This window comes from Neoarius graeffei, chromosome 20, assembly GCF_027579695.1.
Source record: "Neoarius graeffei isolate fNeoGra1 chromosome 20, fNeoGra1.pri, whole genome shotgun sequence".
Classification (NCBI taxonomy): domain Eukaryota; kingdom Metazoa; phylum Chordata; class Actinopteri; order Siluriformes; family Ariidae; genus Neoarius; species Neoarius graeffei.
Window position 1 is genome coordinate 62,123,435 of NC_083588.1, and position 20,795 is coordinate 62,144,229.

Sequence of the window (20,795 nt, forward strand, 5' to 3'; positions counted from 1 at the left end):
TGTCCATTTTCTCTGCTTCTAACACGTCAAGATAATCAATGTTATTGACAATCTTGACTGTATTAACTTGTTGTTTTTATCTTTTAATTCTAGTATTTGCTTATGTGTATTAAAGGATTTGTATAGTTAAATTCTATTGCTGTTTACATTCTTGTATTGGTATATTGTGTATTTGTATTTTGTATAAGATGGAGTAATTCCATCCATCCATCCATAATCACTGATCCTGTGCAGAGTAGCAGGCAAGCTGGAGCCTATCCCAGCTGACTACGGGTGAAAGGCGGGGTACACCCTGAACAAGTCGCCAGGTCATTACAGGGCTGACACATAGACACAGACAACCATTCACACTCACATTCACACCTACGCTCAATTTAGAGCCACCAATTATCCTAACCTGCATGTCTTTGGACTGTGGAGGAAACCGGAGCACGCGGAGGAAACCCACGCAGACACGGGGAGAACATGCAAACTCCGCACAGAAAGGCCCTCATCGGCCACTGGGCTTGAACCCAGAACCTTCTTGCTGTGAGGCGACAGTGCTGACCACTACACCACCGTGATGCCCGGATAGAGTAATTGCACTGGTATATCTCTACATTGTGTCACTTTTTGCACTACTGTCATGGTACGCATTCTATTCTACCACAGCATCCTACTGCACCACTTCCACCATGCATACTGTCTTCTGTGAGTTTTTTTTTTTTTTTGCCTTTGTATGTGTGTCATAAGCTCCTTCAGGATGAATAAAGTATCTCTCTCTCTCCCCCATATATATATATATATATATATATATAATCTCATCTCATTATCTCTAGCCGCTTTATCCTTCTACAGGGTCGCAGGCAAGCTGGATCCTATCCCAGCTGACTACGGGCAAGGGCGGGGTACACCCTGGACAGGTCGCCAGGTCATCACAGGGCTGACACATAGACACACACAACCATTCACACTCACATTCACACCTACGCTCAATTTAGAGTCACCAGTTAACCTAACCTGCATGTCTTTGGACTGTGGGGGAAACCGGAGCACCCGGAGGAAACCCACGCGGACGCGGGGAGAACATGCAAGCTTCACACAGAGGGGCCCTCGCCGGCCACGGGGCTCGAGCCCAGGACCTTCTTGCTGTGAGGCGACAGCGCTAACCACTACACCACCGTGCCGCCCCCATATATATATATATATATATATATATATATATATGAAGCTGTTTATTCTATATTATATTCTAGTGAGATAAATAATTGATAAAAAAAAATTATAAAAAAAAATACTACACAGTATTTGATCACAGACACCAACAGCGTTGTCGCTGATCATTCGACCAATCAAATCTCTCCCCTGAGTGACACAATATTACGAATGGTCCAATGACAATAGTCCTTGACGTCAATCAGGAAGTGCACAACCATTGGCCGATCTCCAAGCCATAGTGTTCTATTGACGCTTTTCGCTTATGACATGAAGATTGCCGGATCACAAGGCGTTATTCAGTTTTTCAACGAAAGAGTATCAGAATCTGGAGAAGAATTGATCCGAAGAGGATTTTCCCCTTTTCTATTGTTTAAACGTGTCCGTTTTTTATATACTGTATATATTTTTTTACTCATTATCACCCAAACAGGATTAGAATTTAAATCTGGATAGGAGTATAAAACTAGAAAAGGTTTCCGTTATTTGATTTGGTTTGGGCGTTAAAGCAGAAGTCGGTAAAGTTTTGGTAAGTCTCGAGCGTTTTTTATTTTAGCATCGACGGCTAACACTTTTACCTCAGCGGTTTGACTGGAATTTTTTTTAATTTTATTTAACTTTAATACAATTAAACACCATTGTAACAAAAAAATGGTGAAATATGACAACGTATAACGTCTTCTTAAAGTACACTTAACATAAAAAATAGTTTTTAGCCTTGAGAGAGTTAACTTCAAATCTGAATATTTTTATTTAGAAACTTCCAAGTCACTTAACAGTACTAAATATAAAAAAATAAACATAAAGTGACTAAAGATATGTGTCATGACGTATTAGAAAGAAAATCTAAATTGCAAGAGTTATAAAATCGTCCAATTGGTGACTTAGTGTATGAGTAGTAATGCTGTATTGCATCTTTCATTACCTATTTTTTTAACGATTTACATTAAAAAGGTCCTAATTAAAAGTTTTTTTGTATATTTTAAATATGTTTATCTTTTAAACTTGTTTAATTTGCTCCTCATTATCTGTACTGATTCAGTTTAGTAGTGTGAAAACAGACCTGGTTGAAATGTCAGACTGGAGTTTAACTAACAGGAATTTAATAATATAGACTTTAGAGTAAATTAACAAAATGTCAACTTGCATTCAAATATCAATTTCACACATTGTACATGGCTTAAGTTAAAGTGAATACATAGATACTTCATCAAATTTTAAGCTTTTTTGTTTGTTTTTAATAGAACGATTAATGAATTTAAGGCCACGTGGCCCTAAATTCTCCGCTATTTTTTCCTGCTTCACCATGACCCAATTTACTGCGTCATGCATCACGTGGTGGGCTTTCCCTGTTTGTGCAAGGCATTGTGGGATGCAAATTTGAAACAGGAGAGAAAAATGGAGGACGTGAGTGTGCAAATGAAATGTGAAAGACTGACTACAGTAACAGAAAGAAAGCGAGAAGAAAAGACGTTATATACGAAGGAAAGGAAATGCAGGACCAAACTAAGGTGGTGTTTACATTAGACCATATCAGCGGATCATCAGATTAACGTTTTTAAAACGATTCGCGTGCACACAGCAACGCCAATACACGGATACGCTCGGCTCCACAGGCATCCTGCGCTCCAAATCACTCCGCCCTGAACAGCGAGTGTCCTCTGGAGGGTGCGCACTCCGGCCCTGCGCAGCTCACAGAGCGCACGAGCAGTGATTCGGGACAAATAGCAGGAAGTGAAAGTCCGCGCTGTTTTTCAGCAGTCGCGTCACATGACCAACATGGCATGACCAACGCCAGCGAATCAGGAAGGTGGATGTCACAGTGACGTTGTCCAATGACGACGTCAGCTAGAGCTCAGCACTGCGTTTCCTCGTATCTCAATGTTTACACAGCACCGGATCAGATACGTAATGGATTGAATACGTGGACCCTGGCGGATTCAAGTTGTTCCGCCTGTGGAGTCGTTTCCCGGCGTTTTAATGTGAACGGGCAGTGCATCCGCGACGAAAACGAGACCGATACGGTCTAATGTAAACACCACCTAATAAATAAATATCAGCGAGCACCTCGGTGTGATCAGCTGTTCGTTTAGTGACAGAATGATGGAACTGTCAGCGCACGCTCAAAGGTAAACCTGCTCATGCGCACACACACGGACTTCCTCTGTCTGCTTGACTGCGCGAAGCGAGCGATTTCATGCACGTTATTTGCTTTAATCCCCTCAAATTAAATAACTTCCCAGCCACAGAACGGCCTGATATTTTGTGAGATATTACAGAAATAAATATATATCACAGTGACCACATTTCAGAGAGAACTAAATTTCACTGATTTTATGAAATTGAAAGGGCGTCTAGCTTTAAGTAAAAGCAATCACAGATTTCAAAAATGAAACTTTCATTTTCGGAGACTAAATAGTGTTTGAGAAAAACGAACTTCCTTTAAAATGCCCAATGGGCTTCTTGCGGTGGTGATGTATGCGATGATGTCAGGTAGCGGTCACTTGGAGCACCTCAACTGTTTTTATATTCTCTGTTTACGTTGTAGTTTTGCTAGTTTTACAAGTATTTTTACCGAATTTATCAGGTTTTTAAACAAGTATGCCTCATTGTGTAGCATATAAATGCCACAATGATGCTATAAAGAAAGCACAAGCTGGAACTAGACTGCATTTCCGCAGAGAAAATGCCAAGTGTGCTTGATCAGCTGGAACAGAGGGTCACCGACAGAAACTGGATCAGACATGAGACCTTGTGCTGTAAAATCCCCCCCATGATCTACAGAAAGTGTGTGGTGTGTAAATGTCTGACGTTAGATAGAAAACACTTTAAAGCTGACAACCTGGCATTTTTAGGCGTCGAGGATTATTTCAGGTTGCCAGTGCCCTCAGTCTATTTTTAGTAAAACTCGTTATGAAAAATATCTGTTCAAAAAATATAAATAGCACTAATAAAGGTAATAAAGATTGTTATTGTAAAATTAGTGCACCAAACTGTTGCGTTAATGTGCCTCTGAAATCAGAATGGGTGTTTCAGAGTTTTATCATACTAGGTTTATTTTTGATCGTATACCTTAAAGAAAAAATGACCAGGAAAATAGTTAGCAATACTTCAGTTTTTAATTTTATAGTTCTTTGTCACTTATTGGAAAATCCTTATTATTTTTCGATGACTGACTCATGCTGTACTTATCTTGCGTTCGTCCAATTAAACGCTCTCTATAATGTCTGTCTTGTCCCCTGTGGGTGTGTCTTGTTTGAGTCGCAGTTCTTTGGCAGCAAACATGGTTTGTGGTTCGATGTGGACGGTACACGATCTCTGTCCTCTTCAAAAACGAATAAATTCCAATCAAAGAATGTTTGGAATTTATTCATTTCGAAGAGGGTGGATTTTGTGCGAGTTGGTGGTCATGTGACTTTCTTTCCTGCCTTTTGGGGCTGTTCATTGGCGTAATATCACTTCCTGTGAATGATCGAAAACACGATTACGTCTTTATACACTCTCAAATTGTCCATCACTCAGTCTTGTCATATAATTTAATTTATGACGTGACCCTGTAGTTCTACAACTTTGGCACAAACGTTTTATGTCGTAACTCCAGAAATGTATAGCATCTTGTTGTCTAGGATACCATCCCGGTTAAAGTGGGTGAAGTTAAAAAAGAGAGAGAGAGAGAGAGCCTTCATGGTTCTTGTTAAACATTTTGCTGGTTCGCTCAACTCAAAACAGGGGTGTGGCATGACTTCTCTCAAACTGATTGACTGATTTACACAACAGGCAAACGCTATAACGCACAGCCACTCTTGTGACTTCCTGTTTCAAACAGAAAACGCGTCAACGTACAGAAGCAAAGCACAGCTCTCAAGCCATTTCATGGAGACTTGAAATGATTTGTATGTTACTTCATTTGTCTAGAATTAATGTTGGTTCTGTCTTGTCCAGAAGAACCTGATTTGATCATCCTGGGCAGCAATGAGTGACTCGGAACCGACAACGTTTTCGTCCATCCAAGAAGAGAGGGATTACTGGAAGGAGAGAGCAGCTCAGCACCAGCAGAGGTTCTGCAGGAAAACGTTTCTCAGATTTACTGCAGATGTTTTTCCAAAAGATGAATATTTTGCTATTGATATCAGTACAGCGTTTCAATTGAGTTTGTCAAACATCTCAGTTGGATATTTAACATTAGCTAGCCTGTCAGCTCTTTTTGTGTTAATTTGATCATGAGAATTGAATTAATTTGATTGAATACCGTGCTACATTTTTATTCAGTCTGAGCATTTTTTTAGTTATTGAAAATTGTGTGATTTTCAGGGCTGACGAGGCTCGAGACGAGCTTCAGGAGTTCCAGCAGATGAGTCGAGATTATGAAGCCGAACTGGAGACTGAGCTGAAGCAGTGCGAAGCACGAAACCGCGAGCTCCTGTCGACCAACAACCGTCTGCGCACGGAACTGGAAAGCTTCAAGGTATGATGGGTCGGATGATATGTCACCGTTTATCGGTGTTCTAGAAATCCAGATGTGCTCCCAGATCTACAGTTTAGCCACAATATTTTTTTTTTTAACTTGTTGCTGTGGTAATAAAGGAGACCATAGTGTTCAGACCAAACTGCAATAAAATTCCCAAAGCTGAAACGTCATCTCGTTGAAGAGAATAGACCTAAAAGACTTTCATTTGCTTCTGGTAGCAGCTGCTTCTGCTTTCACACTTGCTTTTTAAAAAAAAAAAAGTCAGTTTCGACTTGTGAATCCATGTGAGCCAATAGAAAACAAGTGGGTGGAACTTTTTGTGCTTTATGGAAATTTAAATCGGTTATATTGTATTATTAACGTGACACTGTAGCAGAGCGGCTTGACGTTTGCCTCGTAAATGATAAATAAATCTCTCCTTGTTTCACAATCTCTTTGATTACACCCTTCAAAAACTGTGTATGAATGAATATGTAATATAGAAGCAGAGGCCGCTTTATTGTGTATTAGTTTGCTCAGTGTAGTTCACAGCGAAATGGATCCCTTTGTTTTGTTTCCTGTTTAGATTGATGTGGTTCCACGCCACACACATTTAAACAGGACTCGAAAACATCATCAACAGAGACATTTGCTTAGGTGTGTGTGTGGCTGGGTGGAGGACATGGATGAAAATGTCCTTAAAAGAAAGTCTTTTTTTTTTTTTTTCCTTTGGTCACTTCCTCTTCTTTGCATTCTCACTCTTAAGTGAAGTGCACTTGAGGTCTGGGATTGTCTCAGACTGGGGGCGGGGCTTAGACTGACATTTTTGTCACAGGTTATCTGCAATACTTTGTACTTGTTCAGACAGATCTGTGTGGAGGTTTTTTTTTTTTAATAGTTGCTGTTTTCTGCCACTGGGAAATATTAAATGTATTTTAGAAATAATTCCCCTTGAGTTTAACGTGTACGTGCCTCTGTGGCCGCTCACGTGAAATAAAATGTCTGTTTTGCTTGTCATCTGTCAGCACTGAGCATTTTTTCTGCAGAGACTAAAAATACTTTACTTCCCAAAAACACACGTGGTGAGAGTTCTCAGTAGTGCTTTGGTATTTTTCATGCCGAAAGCATAATTTTCTAAGTGTCTGTTTCTCTCACACACACACACTGCTCAGATATATTTAAATCAGCGGTGAAGTTCATCATGAACCCCCTCTGGGCGACTGCCCCTTTCCGCCCACACGTTTAGACTCTGCTTTGGGGTTCTGATGGATGCAGACTAAGACAGTGTATCTGTCTTTATTGCTTAGTGTCTCTCTTTCTCTTTGTGTCTCTCTGTCTGCTTCTCTGTGTCTGTCTGTCTGTGTCTCTCTCTCTGTGTGTCTGTGTGTGTGTCTGTCTCTCTCTCTCTCTCTCTCTCTCTCTCTCTCTCTGTGTGTGTGTGTGTGTGTGTGTGTGTGTGTGTGTGTGTGTGTGTGTGTGTGTGCACTGAGGAGTGAAACACAGCTGAACACTGTGTTAAAGTATCCTGAGAGTTTTGGCAGCTGGAGCCATGTGATTGGTTATGTCGAATAAATAAAATTGGAAACCCGATGCGTCAGTTTAAAGTGCCTTGAATACAGATTTAGATAAAAAGGGACTATTGTTTGATGTTTGCTCTCTGATTGTCCTGTTGTCCTTTCGGAAGATGCGTCCTCACGCCTTTGTGTGTAGCCTCTGAATTTATTTGTGCTTATAGCACAGAATTACCTTCAGTTATGAGGAGTTATATTAACTCACGTGTGAAGATTTTGGTGTTGTGAATATCAATACTTCACCTGGTATTGGTATGAACGTTTTGATATTACGACAGCCCCAGTAGTAAAACTGGTAGACCTCAAATGTGTGTGCTTTAATGATGTGGGTGTTTAACGAGAGGGACACACACAGTCACAGGAAAACAACAGGGCTGATTGAGAGCCTGAGAAGCAGCTGATGACTGTGTGTCTGTCTGGAAGGTTTTTTTTTTTCCCCCTCTCTTCTCTGTAGGGGAAAAAACCCAACAATATCCGATTATCAGTTTAATCAGGGATCTTAAATGCACTAGATACATTTACAGGGATATATTTATGGTCATCACATATCATAATTCTCAGTAAAATATCATTAAATGACAAAGTGGAAATATTCAGCTATTTCTGATGAACTTAATGGAACTTATGACTTTGCTTGCTCTCCATCGTTCTCAGGGGTAACTACTCCTGTGTATGTCTATTTTATTTTTTTATTTCCTTGACTATTGGATTGTTTAGCATTAAATTTAATTTTAGATGTTGGAAAAAAACTCCCCTTTTTAAGATGTGCACAAGAGACATCTGCTGGTCAGTGTTGGTCACAAAACCCACGTCTGGGTCGTGTTTAAGAGCTCGAGCACAAATCTGATCCTGAGCAATTTAAAAAAAAAAACCTGGGGTTACTTACTGAACTCTGCGACAAGCAGACAGTCCCGAGTTTCTAAATAGGAATTCCAAGTTGAAGTTGAATTACAGTGTTTTCTAATTGGAGGTTGGAAATTCAATAGTTCATGTAACCACTGTTCTCTCTGCTAAAGAGGCTAACAGTATTTATTTATTTAAGATTCTTAATCAGGACATGTTTGGGGGTATTTATTTATTTGGCGGGGGGTCTCCTATCTCTTTAGGAAAAGTATGAGGCACAACATTCAGAGACCTACAGACGGATTTCTGCCCTGGAGGGGGAGTTAGCCGAGACCACCGCCATCAAGGACCAGTTACAGAAATACATCAGAGAGTTGGAGCAGGCCAACGATGACCTGGAGAGAGCCAAAAGGTGCACAAAGAACAGGAAATGCTCATTTGCATTGATTTGTTACACTGTGTTATAGAGAGCTTTTGATCGTCTGTGACGTCGTTACTTGGTGATGATGGGAGATGATGATGATTTGGAAATGAGACATTATATTCAGTAAAAAAGATTTGTGTTTACACTGTGGTGTACACTACCGTTCAAAAGTTTGGGGTCACCCAGACAATTTTGTGTTTTCCATGAAAAGTCACACTTTTATTTACCACCATAAGTTGTAAAATGAATAGAAAATATAGTCAAGACATTTTCTGGCCATTTTGAGCATTTAATCGACCCCACAAATGTGATGCTCCAGAAACTCCGGCTACATCCACACGACAACGGCAACGAGATTTTATTTAAAAAAATATCGCATCCACATGGGCAACAGATCAGTAAAATATCAGGTACATATGGCAACGCAACGCTTGCTGAAAACGATGCAATACACATGCCACACCTCTACGTGCGTTGTAAGACGGTCCCATCGGAGACACCAGAACAATAGAAGTAGGACGCATGCACATAAACCCCTTCCTCTTCCCGGCGTGAAGCACGCACAAGAACAAACACACAACAACAAGAAGAAGATGGCTGCGACTGCGCGAGGAAATCGTGCCTTCTGTGTGTACAAATTAGTTTTATTAGTGTGCATAGTTTTATATAACTTAATTTTCTTATTGTGTGTGAACATTTTGAAAAGCATTTTTATATAATTTATATAACTTTTTATATTGTGTGTGAACATTTTGAAAAGCAGTCTTATCCGATAAAAAAAGAAATTCAAGAAATGGTTCAGTTACTTGTTTATTTAAAAGAAAAGCTGTATACAAAAGTGAATGCAATGCAGTGGTTCATGCAAAACAGCGAGAGTGCTGCTTGTTCTAGTCATGTGGTTGTGACGTCATCGTAAACAAATCCGTTCTACTCATCCAGACGACTTCGCAACGGCGCCGTTGCCAGATTTTTCCACTCTGGAACCCGTTCTCAAAAAATATCGTTTTGGGGCACCCAAAACGCCGGTGCCGTGTAGACGCCAGGCCAAAACGATAAACAGTTTTATCAGATTCACCTGAATCCGTTGCCGTGTGGACAGCCTCTCAGTCTGCTCAAAGGAAGGTCAGTTTTATAGCTTCTCTAAAGAGCTCAACTGTTTTCAGCTGTGCTGACATGATTGTACAAGGGTTTTCTAATCATCCATTAGCCTTCTGAGGCAATGAGCAAACACATTGTACCATTAGAACACTGGAGTGAGAGTTGCTGGAAATGGGCCTCTATACACCTATGGAGATATTGCACCAAAAACCAGACATTTGCAGCTAGAATAGTCATTTAGCACATTAGCAATGTATAGAGTGGATTTCTGATTAGTTTAAAGTGATCTTCATTGAAAAGAACAGTGCTTTTCTTTCAAAAATAAGGACATTTCAAAGTGACCCCAAACGTTTGAACGGTAGTGTACCTGAACATCAGAAACTGTTTGTGGTTCTTTCTTTGAACTACTGGGAGTTTTTTTTTTTTTTTTTTCTTCTTCTCTTTCCCCTTACCTCTCTCTCTCTCTCAGGGCCACCATCATGTCCCTGGAGGACTTTGAGCAGAGGATGAACCATGTCATTGAGAGGAACGCTTTCCTGGAGAGCGAGCTGGATGAGAAGGAGAACCTACTGGAGTCGGTACAGAGATTGAAGGATGAAGCTCGAGGTGAGCTCCTAACGCTGCTCTTACACAGGTTCATGGGTACATCAGCAAACCCATGATGCTCCTTTGTGGAGAGGAACACTCTGCACGTGGAATTTGTAGGTGTTTAGGGTTGGACAACTTTTTAAATAGTCTAGTTTGTGTTACAGGATGTGGAAGATGTATTATGGGAGGTTTTTTTTTTTTGAGGTGTGGGTGTCTGTTAAAATTCACGTTTGCGTAGGCTGCATATTTTAATTAGATCTTGCACTGACTACCCAGGATCCATTGGTGGGGGGAGAAAAAGAGGTGGTTCAGATATCAGAGGAGGAAAAGAACACATTAAATCTGGTCATACGACAAGTGGAAATGATCGGAATTGGACAAGAATCTGTTGGAACTGAATGTGTGTGAATTTTTTTTAAATAGAATTTATTTTATTATATTTCTTACATTTGCTACGTGAGTGAAAGAGTTTGCAAAAAACATCAAGAATTGTCATTTTGAACTTGGTAGTTTTTAAAAAGAGAAAATTTCATGTTGTTATTGATATCAGTTTCAATATTAGCATCCATAATTTTGTATCGGTTAGTTTCACTTTTAGGAAGTAATTTCAATTAGTATAAATATGCAGGTGGTTCGAGAAAATTTGTGTGCGTTGATTGGTCGAGAGATTTGGACTGTTTTTCTTGATAATCGCTTCGAACGACTTGGCAGAATGGCGGCCGATCGCTTAGTCACCGTAAGTGAAGAAGAATTACAAATGATGAAAGGATATGTTCCTAAAAGCACTAAAGATGCTATGAAGTTTTTTTTTTTTTTTAAAGATATTTTTTTGGGGCTTTTTTTCACCTTTATTGGATAGGACAGTGTAGAGACAGGAAATGAGCGGGAGAGAGAGACGGGGAGGGATCGGGAAATGACCTCGGGTCGGAATCGAACCCGGGTCCCCGGATTTATGGTATGGCGCCTTAGCCAGCTGAGCTATGACGCCCCCAAGATGCTATGAAGTTTGGTCTAAAACTATTCAAAGGTAAGGTGGAATTGTGAAATTTTATTTATTTTTTAAAAATGTGTTTCAACACAAAGTATTTTATGTGACTCGGTGTAGATAAATAGCACAAGTCTGCGTCACACTGCTATTACAGTCGCATGCTGCTTTTGAAGTTTGAAATAATTTTTTTTTAAAATAATAATCACCTTTGTATTTATGAGAGAACAGTTATCTGCCTCAGGCTCAGTGAATATCGGTGAATAATAACCTCAACTTCGTCGCTGTTATTATTCACTGATCTTTACTTCACCTTTGGTGAATAATTGTTAATTAGCGTGTTTTTTGTTTTCAATCACGTGGTGAATTTTTCATTCCCCTAAGGAGTTGAATATTATTTGTTCGCCACTGATTATGCTTTTGCACATGTTCTTTCATTAGTTTTTGCCTTGTTTTGTGTCTAGATCTGAGGCAGGAGCTGGCTGTGAAACAGAAGCAGGACCGTAGGCCGTCCCGCAGCCTTTCAGTGGACGGAGAGAAGGTGGAGTCGACGCCGTCACACGCTCCATCCACTCATCCCTCACTCCTCACTACACCGCCCCGAACAGCAGTGACCCCCGGGAGCATGTTTCACACACCGCCGTCATCCTACAGCAGAAGTGAGACCTCACACAGGCATATTGAATCATTGAACTTGTATTTAATGAGAGCAGAATTGAAGCTGTCATTTATTTAGAGCAAAAACTGTGGTTTTGATAAGCAATTACGAGTTATCACTGTGTGTGTGTGTGTGATCCAGTTGAAGGTCTTACTGGGACGCCGTTGACGACGTCAGCACGGATTTCTGCTCTCAACATCGTAGGAGAGCTGCTGAGGAAAGTTGGAGTAAGTCGCCTAGCATAATAATAATAATAATTTATTAAATGATGAAACAGTTCTACTGTCTTTGGGCTGTACTTGTTTTTGTGTGTTGTCCAATATACTCACATCTAAGTTATTATTTTCACACTATTTCTTAAAGTTTCTATTGTCAATAAAAATTGCTATAAATTTTATTATTTTTATCCACATTACTTAGTTTTATTTATTCTATTCGTTATTATACGTTTGCCGTTAATTAGCTCATCTGGCCGACAGTTTATGCCATCATGTGTTGTCTGTCCGGCGTCATCCAAATTTCACGAGAAATCATTCTTCTCTCTCAATTCTTTACCCCCTTTTTATTATTATTATTACAACCCCGATTCCAAAAAAGTTGGGACAAAGTACAAATTGTAAATAAAAACGGAATGCAATAATTTACAAATCTCAAAAACTGATGTTGTATTCACAATAGAACATAGACAACATATCAAATGTCGAAAGTGAGACATTTTGAAATTTCATGCCAAATATTGGCTCATTTGAAATTTCATGACAGCAACACATCTCAAAGTTGTGACAGGGGCAATAAGAGGCTGGAAAAGTTAAAGGTACAAAAAAGGAACAGCTGGAGGACCAAATTGCAACTCATTAGGTCAATTGGCAATAGGTCATTAACATGACTGGGTATAAAAAGAGCATCTTGGAGTGGCAGCGGCTCTCAGAAGTAAAGATGGGAAGAGGATCACCAATCCCCCTAATTCTGCGCCGACAAATAGTGGAGCAATATCAGAAAGGAGTTCGACAGTGTAAAATTGCAAAGAGTTTGAACATATCATCATCTACAGTGCATAATATCATCAAAAGATTCAGAGAATCTGGAAGAATCTCTGTGCGTAAGGGTCAAGGCCGGAAAACCATACTGGGTGCCCGTGATCTTCGGGCCCTTAGACGGCACTGCATCACATACAGGCATGCTTCTGTATTGGAAATCACAAAATGGGCTCAGGAATATTTCCAGAGAACATTATCTGTGAACACAATTCACCGTGCCATCCGCCGTTGCCAGCTAAAACTCTATAGTTCAAAGAAGAAGCCGTATCTAAACATGATCCAGAAGCGCAGACGTCTTCTCTGGGCCAAGGCTCATTTAAAATGGACTGTGGCAAAGTGGAAAACTGTTCTGTGGTCAGACGAATCAAAATTTGAAGTTCTTTATGGAAATCAGGGACGCCGTGTCATTCGGACTAAAGAGGAGAAGGACGACCCAAGTTGTTATCGGCGCTCAGTTCAGAAGCCTGCATCTCTGATGGTATGGGGTTGCATTAGTGTGTGTGGCATGGGCAGCTTACACATCTGGAAAGACACCATCAATGCTGAAAGGTATATCCAGGTTCTAGAGCAACATATGCTCCCATCCAGACGACGTCTCTTTCAGGGAAGACCTTGCATTTTCCAACATGACAATGCCAAACCACATACTGCATCAATTACAGCATCATGGTTGCGTAGAAGAAGGGTCCGGGTACTGAACTGGCCAGCCTGCAGTCCAGATCTTTCACCCATAGAAACCATTTGGCGCATCATAAAATGGAAGATACGACAAAAAAGACCTAAGACAGTTGAGCAACTAGAATCCTACATTAGACAAGAACGGGTTAACATTCCTATCCCTAAACTTGAGCAACTTGTCTCCTCAGTCCCCAGACGTTTACAGACTGTTGTAAAGAGAAAAGGGGATGTCTCACAGTGGGAAACATGGCCTTGTCCCAACTTTTTTGAGATGTGTTGTTGTCATGAAATTTAAAATCACCTAATTTTTCTCTTTAAATGATACATTTTCTCAGTTTAAACATTTGATATGTTATCTATGTTCTATTCTGAATAAAATATGGAATTTTGAAACTTCCACATCATTGCATTCCGTTTTTATTTACAATTTGTACTTTGTTCCAACTTTTTTGGAATTGGGGTTTTTATTATTATTATTATTATTATTATTTTAATCCTTTTTGGCAGGAAGGTAGGTCTGCCTGAGGTGTATATAGCTTCTACCCAAATTAGCATAATTGCAATTAATAGTGACGATATGGAGTCATATCTTTTCCATGCTGTAGTCGAATCTGTCTTGCTCTGTGGTTCCTCAACCTGGACCCTCACAAAAAAATTGGAGAACACACTAAATGGCAATTGTACTCGGATGCTCAGAGCCATTCTCAATATCTCATGGCAGGAACATCCTACAAAAACCCAACTTTATGGCAATCTTGCCCCCATCTCAGAAGTTATACGAGAAAGAAGACTCAGATTTGCTGGGCATAGTTTCCGAAGTAAAGATGAGCTGATCAGTGTCCTAATTCTCTGGAATCCATCTCATGGTCCTAGAAGTGCTGGAAGGCCTTCAAAGACTTACATCGACCAACTCATCTGTGATTCTGGACTCGACCTTGATGAATTACCTACTGTGATGATGGACAGAAATGCTTGGCGCGATATTGTCAAAAGAATCCGAGCAAGCTCAATGCGATGATGATGATATGGAGTCGTTGATCAATCCGTAATGAGCAGTTTCCACACAAATCTCTTCTTCTCCCTCAAGTCTTCACCGATTTTGATTTTTTTTCTGGCATGAAGGTAGGGGTACCTAGGGTGCAAATAATTTCTACCCAGATTTGCTTAATTACAATTATTAATGAAGTTATGGACTAATTAAGCCTTAAAGTGCATATCCTGGACCAATTTCATGTTTTTTTTTTTTTTTTTAAATATATGAAAGTATGTCCCTTTACACACTCTTCCAGAAGGGTAATTTTGCACAAGGCCATCTGTCTACAGCAGAAAAAAATAAAATAACAAAACGCGTCTGGAAAAATCCCAAGGGAGTCTGGAGCCAGATTCGTGACGTTACCTGCGGAAGCGCCAGCAGGCTGCGCGAGCTTTGCACGGTTTCAGTGCACAGCCTGTGTAGACCAAGCGCTCCCATTTCTCTCTCATTGTCCGGTCTTTTGGGAAACGATGAGTACTAATCCCATCAAGATTGGTGTTGCTACACCCTCCTACGATACATCTGTTAACCATTTTAATAATTACGTGATAACGTTGAAGAAATTTGCAGAAAACCACCAGGTCGTTTTCTCATAAACAAACCAGCGCTGACGTAGGATTCAGAAGGAGGCGTCCCGCACGCGACATCACGAAAATCAATGTTTGGCGGGAAATCCAAATGCCAAGTCTTTTCAGAGGCGGACCAATTCGCCTCAAATGGCTCGATTTCAACTGAATTTTTCTGGTATTGCGCAAGGTAAAAAAAATTGCACAAAATGCAAAATGTGAGAGATATTTGACCAAAGTTAAAATAAGAGAATTACATTGATCTTGCTCCTGAATTTACCCGTGATGTGCACTTTAATGAGCAGTTCAACAAAAATCGCTTCTTCTTGGTCAATTCCTCACCGCTTTGGATTCTTTCTGGTAAATAGGTCGTTATTCCTAGGGTGGATATCACTTGTCTATAGCTTGCAACGTTCATTGCGCACTTTCTGTGCTCACTCTAGGACCCAAATTGTTTTAGCAAAAAGTGCTAAAGACTCAAATTTTTCTTTAGCAATTTACAATTTCGCTTAGCAAGAAATGCTAAAAGGACAATTTTCTTTTTAGCAAAGTAATTTTTTTTAGCAAGATATGTTATACTTCTAAATATTTCTTGCACTGGCATAATATTGAAAAATGAATTATTGTAGTTTGTTGGTGTTTCAATAGTGTTTGCAAGCTTGTTTCCTGCCTTTGTCTTTCCATGTTCTTGATTTATGTTCATAGCATGCTTATTTATTCTTGAATCCTCTTATTTTGATCATTTCATCACCTGTATATATGTAATGAAATTGTGTGTTTAATTTAACCCGCTTAATCTGGTTTACGGAGTTCATATTTTTCATTATAATTATATCTAACATCTGGTGTGATGTGCTTTGCATTCTTTGCTATCTATGCACCTTTTAGCCCTTAGTCACCCTCTGTAGTGTGCTGTCTGGCTGTGTAACATAACTGCATGGTGAGTGGCTTCCAACTCTATCAGGGATTTATCACACCTATGGGTGTGATAAATCTTTGATTTCATACATTGGTGTCGGGGTTGATATGTAGAAAATACGTCTTTAGAATGGTTATATCGTGTTTTTATCCCTAAGTGAGAAAGCTAACAGAATATTCTAATATGTTATCTCACTTTTTAGATAAGTCTTTGTCATACATAAAGTCGGATAATTTATTTTAAACAAACCTTGCTATAATCTTGTTCACTAATGAGCGAGGATTGCCGACGTTATCAGCGCAACTCGGAAATTGATCCTTTTATATGTAAGGTCCGATGCTATTGGAAGATGTAATTTGCGATCAACCAATAAGAAGCTTCGAAACTCGGGGGCGTTGGTTATAAATCAAAACATCGAAGATGGACACGAAAGGTACTGTTTATCTTGAGAAATCGCAATTGTTTGATGGATTTTGCTTAAACTTTAAATGACGTATTCGCAATTTATGTGAAAACAGATGATTTTCTTTTCACAAATTGGAATAAAACTTCGCAATTTGCGGCCGTGTGAGCAGCTAGCGTGAGCCCAGACTTTAGATCGTTCCTTCTGGACTAGACGGGGCCGGAGTGAGCTACGCCGTCATTGACAGTCTCGTTTATATTTGTTATGCACAGTTTTCATGTAAATAAGTGTCAGCTTTTGAAACCCTGTGCCTAATGAAGTTTTGTTATTAATTGTGCTGATTGTACTGTGTGAATGTTGTGCTGAGGTTTTACGTGAAGGAGCTGAATGAATGTAATGATTAACCGCACAGCCTGCGTGTCCTCGTTGTTTGTGTGTGTGTTGCAGAATTTGGAGTCGAAGCTGGCGTCGTGCAGAGAGCTGCAGGTCCAGGAGCGAACACCGAGCCACTCGGCGATGGCTCAGAGCTCGCTGAGCACGCCGAGAGAAGTGCTAGAGAACCAGTCGAGCCCTAACGGTCTGTTTGAGGGGTGAGTAAGACGAGTTAAATGTGAACTTGTGTAAGCTGAAGGTATTTGTTGGAAAATTTCCACCAAAGCAAGTTTGCACCAAGTATTAGCCTGTTGGTGGAGACCTTGGGTGGCTCTCGGAATCTCTCTCTCCCTCCCTAATACTTTTCTTCTTGTGATTTTTGCAGCATGGTGAAGCGACTGGATTTTGGACCCAAAATGGTGGTGTGACTGATGCTCATTTTTTCTCTCTCTCTCTCTCTCTCTCTCTCTCTCTCTCTCTCTCTCTCTCTCTCTCTCTGTGTGTTTGTCATGTGTGTGATTGTTTTGGATTGTTTTATGCATGCCTCCTGCTGATTAAGGGTGTAACACTCTTGCACTTGGCATGTGTGAGCTCGTCTCTGCTTTAATACTACTGTTAATCCCTCTCTTTCTGTCTGTCTTTGTTTTTTGTCAATATTTACAGCCTGATATATATATATTTTTTTTCCCCACTGTTTTTATAATGAAAATGTCCGAAATGGATATTAGCACTGCACAGTTTAGGAGGTTTTCTGCCGCAGTATGTCTTGGTTTACGTCTTTATCGGATTATGATCTGTTTCGTAACATATGAGGGAAAACTGGTTGATGGTGGAAGTAAGAAATGAAATTGTTTGTTCTAACACAGCAGATTCAGTACACTTTTAAGAAATATAAACAGAATTTCTCCCTTAGTCCGAATGTCATCTCTGATCTGAGACATGTTTGGTGTCTGGAGTTTCTTTAGAGTCTTTAAATCCGTGCTAGAGATAGAAGGCGAATCTATCTGATCAGGAAGGGAGGAGATATTGGAAATTTATTACAGTCGACTTATAATCTGAATCGATATTTTTATTGAGTCCTGACCGAGGAAGAAAATAATTTGACTCCGAGATGGAGTTCTGATTAGTTTCACTGAAAATGGAGAAAACAAACAGCTCCTCCTTAGAAAGCTGTACACTTCTTTTAGCACAAATCTTCATCTGAATGTGTGTGAGAGAGAGAGAGAGAGCAGGAAACACTAAACTGTGCAGTGCAGCTCAAACTTAAGGACTGCAATAGTGCCATATGGGTCTGTGTGCAAAATGCCTTCTAACAAACTGTTAGAGGTTTGGTACAAACAAACCGTTCTCGCTTTAACAGGGTAGGAATCATCATGTTTTGAAATGTTGCCACGCCTGCCCTTTTTGGGGGCAGTCGTAGCCGAGCCTCGTTACTGTCCGTTCACGGTGATGTCAAGATGTTTTAATTTTTTCGTAACTGGATAACAGATTGGGAAAAAGACGTTTCCCGTTATGAATGGCAGGTCAAGGAATCAAATTATTTTGTACTAATTTCTTTTTAGACAATTTATTTTAAAACTGTAGATCTAAATGAGATGAGGTGGGGGAAACATTTTTGTTGTTACTGCAGTGATGTTAGTGTTCTGAAGGCACTATGGAGACTCAGGATGCGCTTAAAGTGTAGACGTATTTAGTTTTATAAATTTATAATCACATTGCACACGTCTACAAAGGACTGATCATTAGGTTCTCGCTTAAGAGGATCAGGGTTCCACATAGAACCATTAGGGATGAGATATCAAAGCCTTTACATGTTGGGTTTGTTTGTTTGTTTGTTTGTTTGTTTGTTTGTTTGTTTGTTTTTGTTTGTTTTTTCTTAAGCATGCACTGTAGAGCTGTAGCTTTCATCTGACTGATGTGACACTAATTTTCAATTTCGAAGAGCTTTTGCTGATGTGGAACTTGGACGTGTTTGAAAGTCTTTGCTGCAATTTCACAAACCTGTGCTTTAGACTTAGTGTCAGGTCGCGTTCTCTGGGGAAATATTGAGACGTGGAACAGATGCTGCGTTACAGAGACGAGTCGCTAGAAAAGTGTTTAGGGCACAGAACTAATCTGAGGGGAAACTGAATAAATATAAGGTCTAGATAAGGAATGAAACATTTGTCGGTGCACTGTTGGGCTTGAAGTGTTTTATTCCTCCTGGACCACAGCAATTTGCCAACAATGACTTCTTTTTTTATTTATTTATTAAAGCATAACGTGCCGTTTAATGTTATGAAATGTCAAGATATTTCCTCTCTTTTGGAGTTAATGATATTTAAAAAAAAAAATCCAAGCAGCTTTTTGTAACTTTTCTGTCCTGAAGATGTCAAACTTGCGTACTCGAGACTCCTTCCATAAATGTTGAAGAAATCGTCCCCTCGTCAGCGATTACATATGATTTTTAACTGCGTCACGTGCAACACCAGAGTCCACTGAATGAGCTGTTGCTGTAGAAACGATAGCGAGAGACGCCGTCATGGAAAATTATCCACCTTCGAACCAATCAGAATTCAGTCGTGCTGTAGGACAGCGCAGCCATTTCTCAGTTTTAAAGTTGGCACAATGATGACGAGAAACCGTCTTAGAGCTCTTGTATTTGTAGGACGTTTCTTTACAAAATGGCCGACGTTTTAGTAAACGCGTCCAGAGCCTTCCTCTGTGTTTATTTATTTTTTTCTCCCCTTCAGAGACACAGATTTTAAGAAACCGACCAAAATCTAAACATATCTCTGTAAGTGTAGTTAAGATGAATTCAAGTTAAATACTTCAGTGAAGGCTACAAGTGTTTTATGTTAAAATTAGAAATGTAAAGAGGAGCTCGTACGTGCTGTTTTCTCTACTAATATAGGCGTGAGGATGGATGAATAGAAAGGTCAAGGGTGTAGTTACATATTTACAACGATCATCAGTCACTGAAGACTTGTGACAGTTGTTTGTCTTTTTGGTGTTGATCAGGTGATTAAATCGAACAGTGAGAGATGAGTTCAGTTTTGGGTTAAACAGCAGATTCTCATGTTCATGTCAAACACATGTTCCATCAGCAAATGTGCAGAATAAATGTTTTACTAAACCAAAATGACTCCATTCTCCTTCCTGCACAAGTGAAAACACTGGTGTGTGTGTGCGCGCGCGCACATCACAGTTCGATCCTGACCTCAGATTACTCTCAGTGTGGAGTTCTGCGTTCTCCAGGGTTCCTCTACCTTATCAAAAACATACCATTAGGTGAACTAGTGCCTCTATTGCCTCTAGTTACTGGTGGATTAGTGTATAAGTGTTCCAGCAGCTTTGAGCTCATGACAGACCTGTGCCTCGGTGCTTCCTCGGTTTTTCCTGACCATCCAAAGCAGTTTCCTCTCAATTCCCTTCAACTTTATTCACACACAATATATGAGAGAGAACATTTGCTAAAAAGTTTAATACAATTTTATATAGTATCTCATCTCATTATCTGTAGCCGCTTTATCCTGTTCTACAGGGTCGCAGGCGAGCTGGAGCCTATCCCAGCTGACTACGGGCGAAAGGCGGGGTACACCCTGGACAAGTCGCCAGGTCATCACAGGGCTGACACATAGACACAGACAACCATTCACACTCACATTCACACCTACGGTCAATTTAGAGTCACCAGTTAACCTAACCTGCATGTCTTTGGACTGTGGGGGAAACCGGAGCACCCGGAGGAAACCCACGCGGACACGGGGAGAACATGCAAACTCCACACAGAAAGGCCGCCTTTATATAGTATATAAAAAGAATTTGCAAACAATAGTGCTTATTGATGTGTGTGTGTGTGTGTGGGGGGGGGGGCAGTTGAAATAGTATAAACTTCCATGTCAACAGCCACCCTTGTTGTTTATCTTGTTAGAGCAAGAGAACTATACAAATATGCACTAGATACTCTCTCACCTGAGGCTCTTCTTCCAGCAAAGTG

General features: G+C 40.1%; 1 protein-coding gene across 2 annotated transcripts; it reads left to right on the plus strand.

Annotated features, from left to right (window-relative positions):
• The first annotated feature begins 1,502 nt into the window (after positions 1 to 1,502).
• Positions 1,503 to 19,937, plus strand: nde1 (nudE neurodevelopment protein 1). Of its 2 annotated transcripts, none has more exons than XM_060902151.1 (9): positions 1,503 to 1,723; positions 5,137 to 5,252; positions 5,506 to 5,659; positions 8,319 to 8,467; positions 10,047 to 10,183; positions 11,615 to 11,809; positions 11,950 to 12,035; positions 16,892 to 17,034; positions 17,202 to 19,937. In XM_060902151.1, exons 2-9 carry the CDS (start codon positions 5,167 to 5,169, stop codon positions 17,242 to 17,244), a joined length of 993 nt encoding a protein of 330 aa, XP_060758134.1. In that variant the 5' UTR covers positions 1,503 to 1,723; positions 5,137 to 5,166; the 3' UTR covers positions 17,245 to 19,937. The 2 variants fall into 2 exon arrangements, with proteins under 2 accessions (XP_060758134.1, XP_060758136.1); XM_060902153.1 differs by having other exon boundaries at positions 5,140 to 5,252.
• Positions 19,938 to 20,795: the final 858 nt, after the last annotated feature.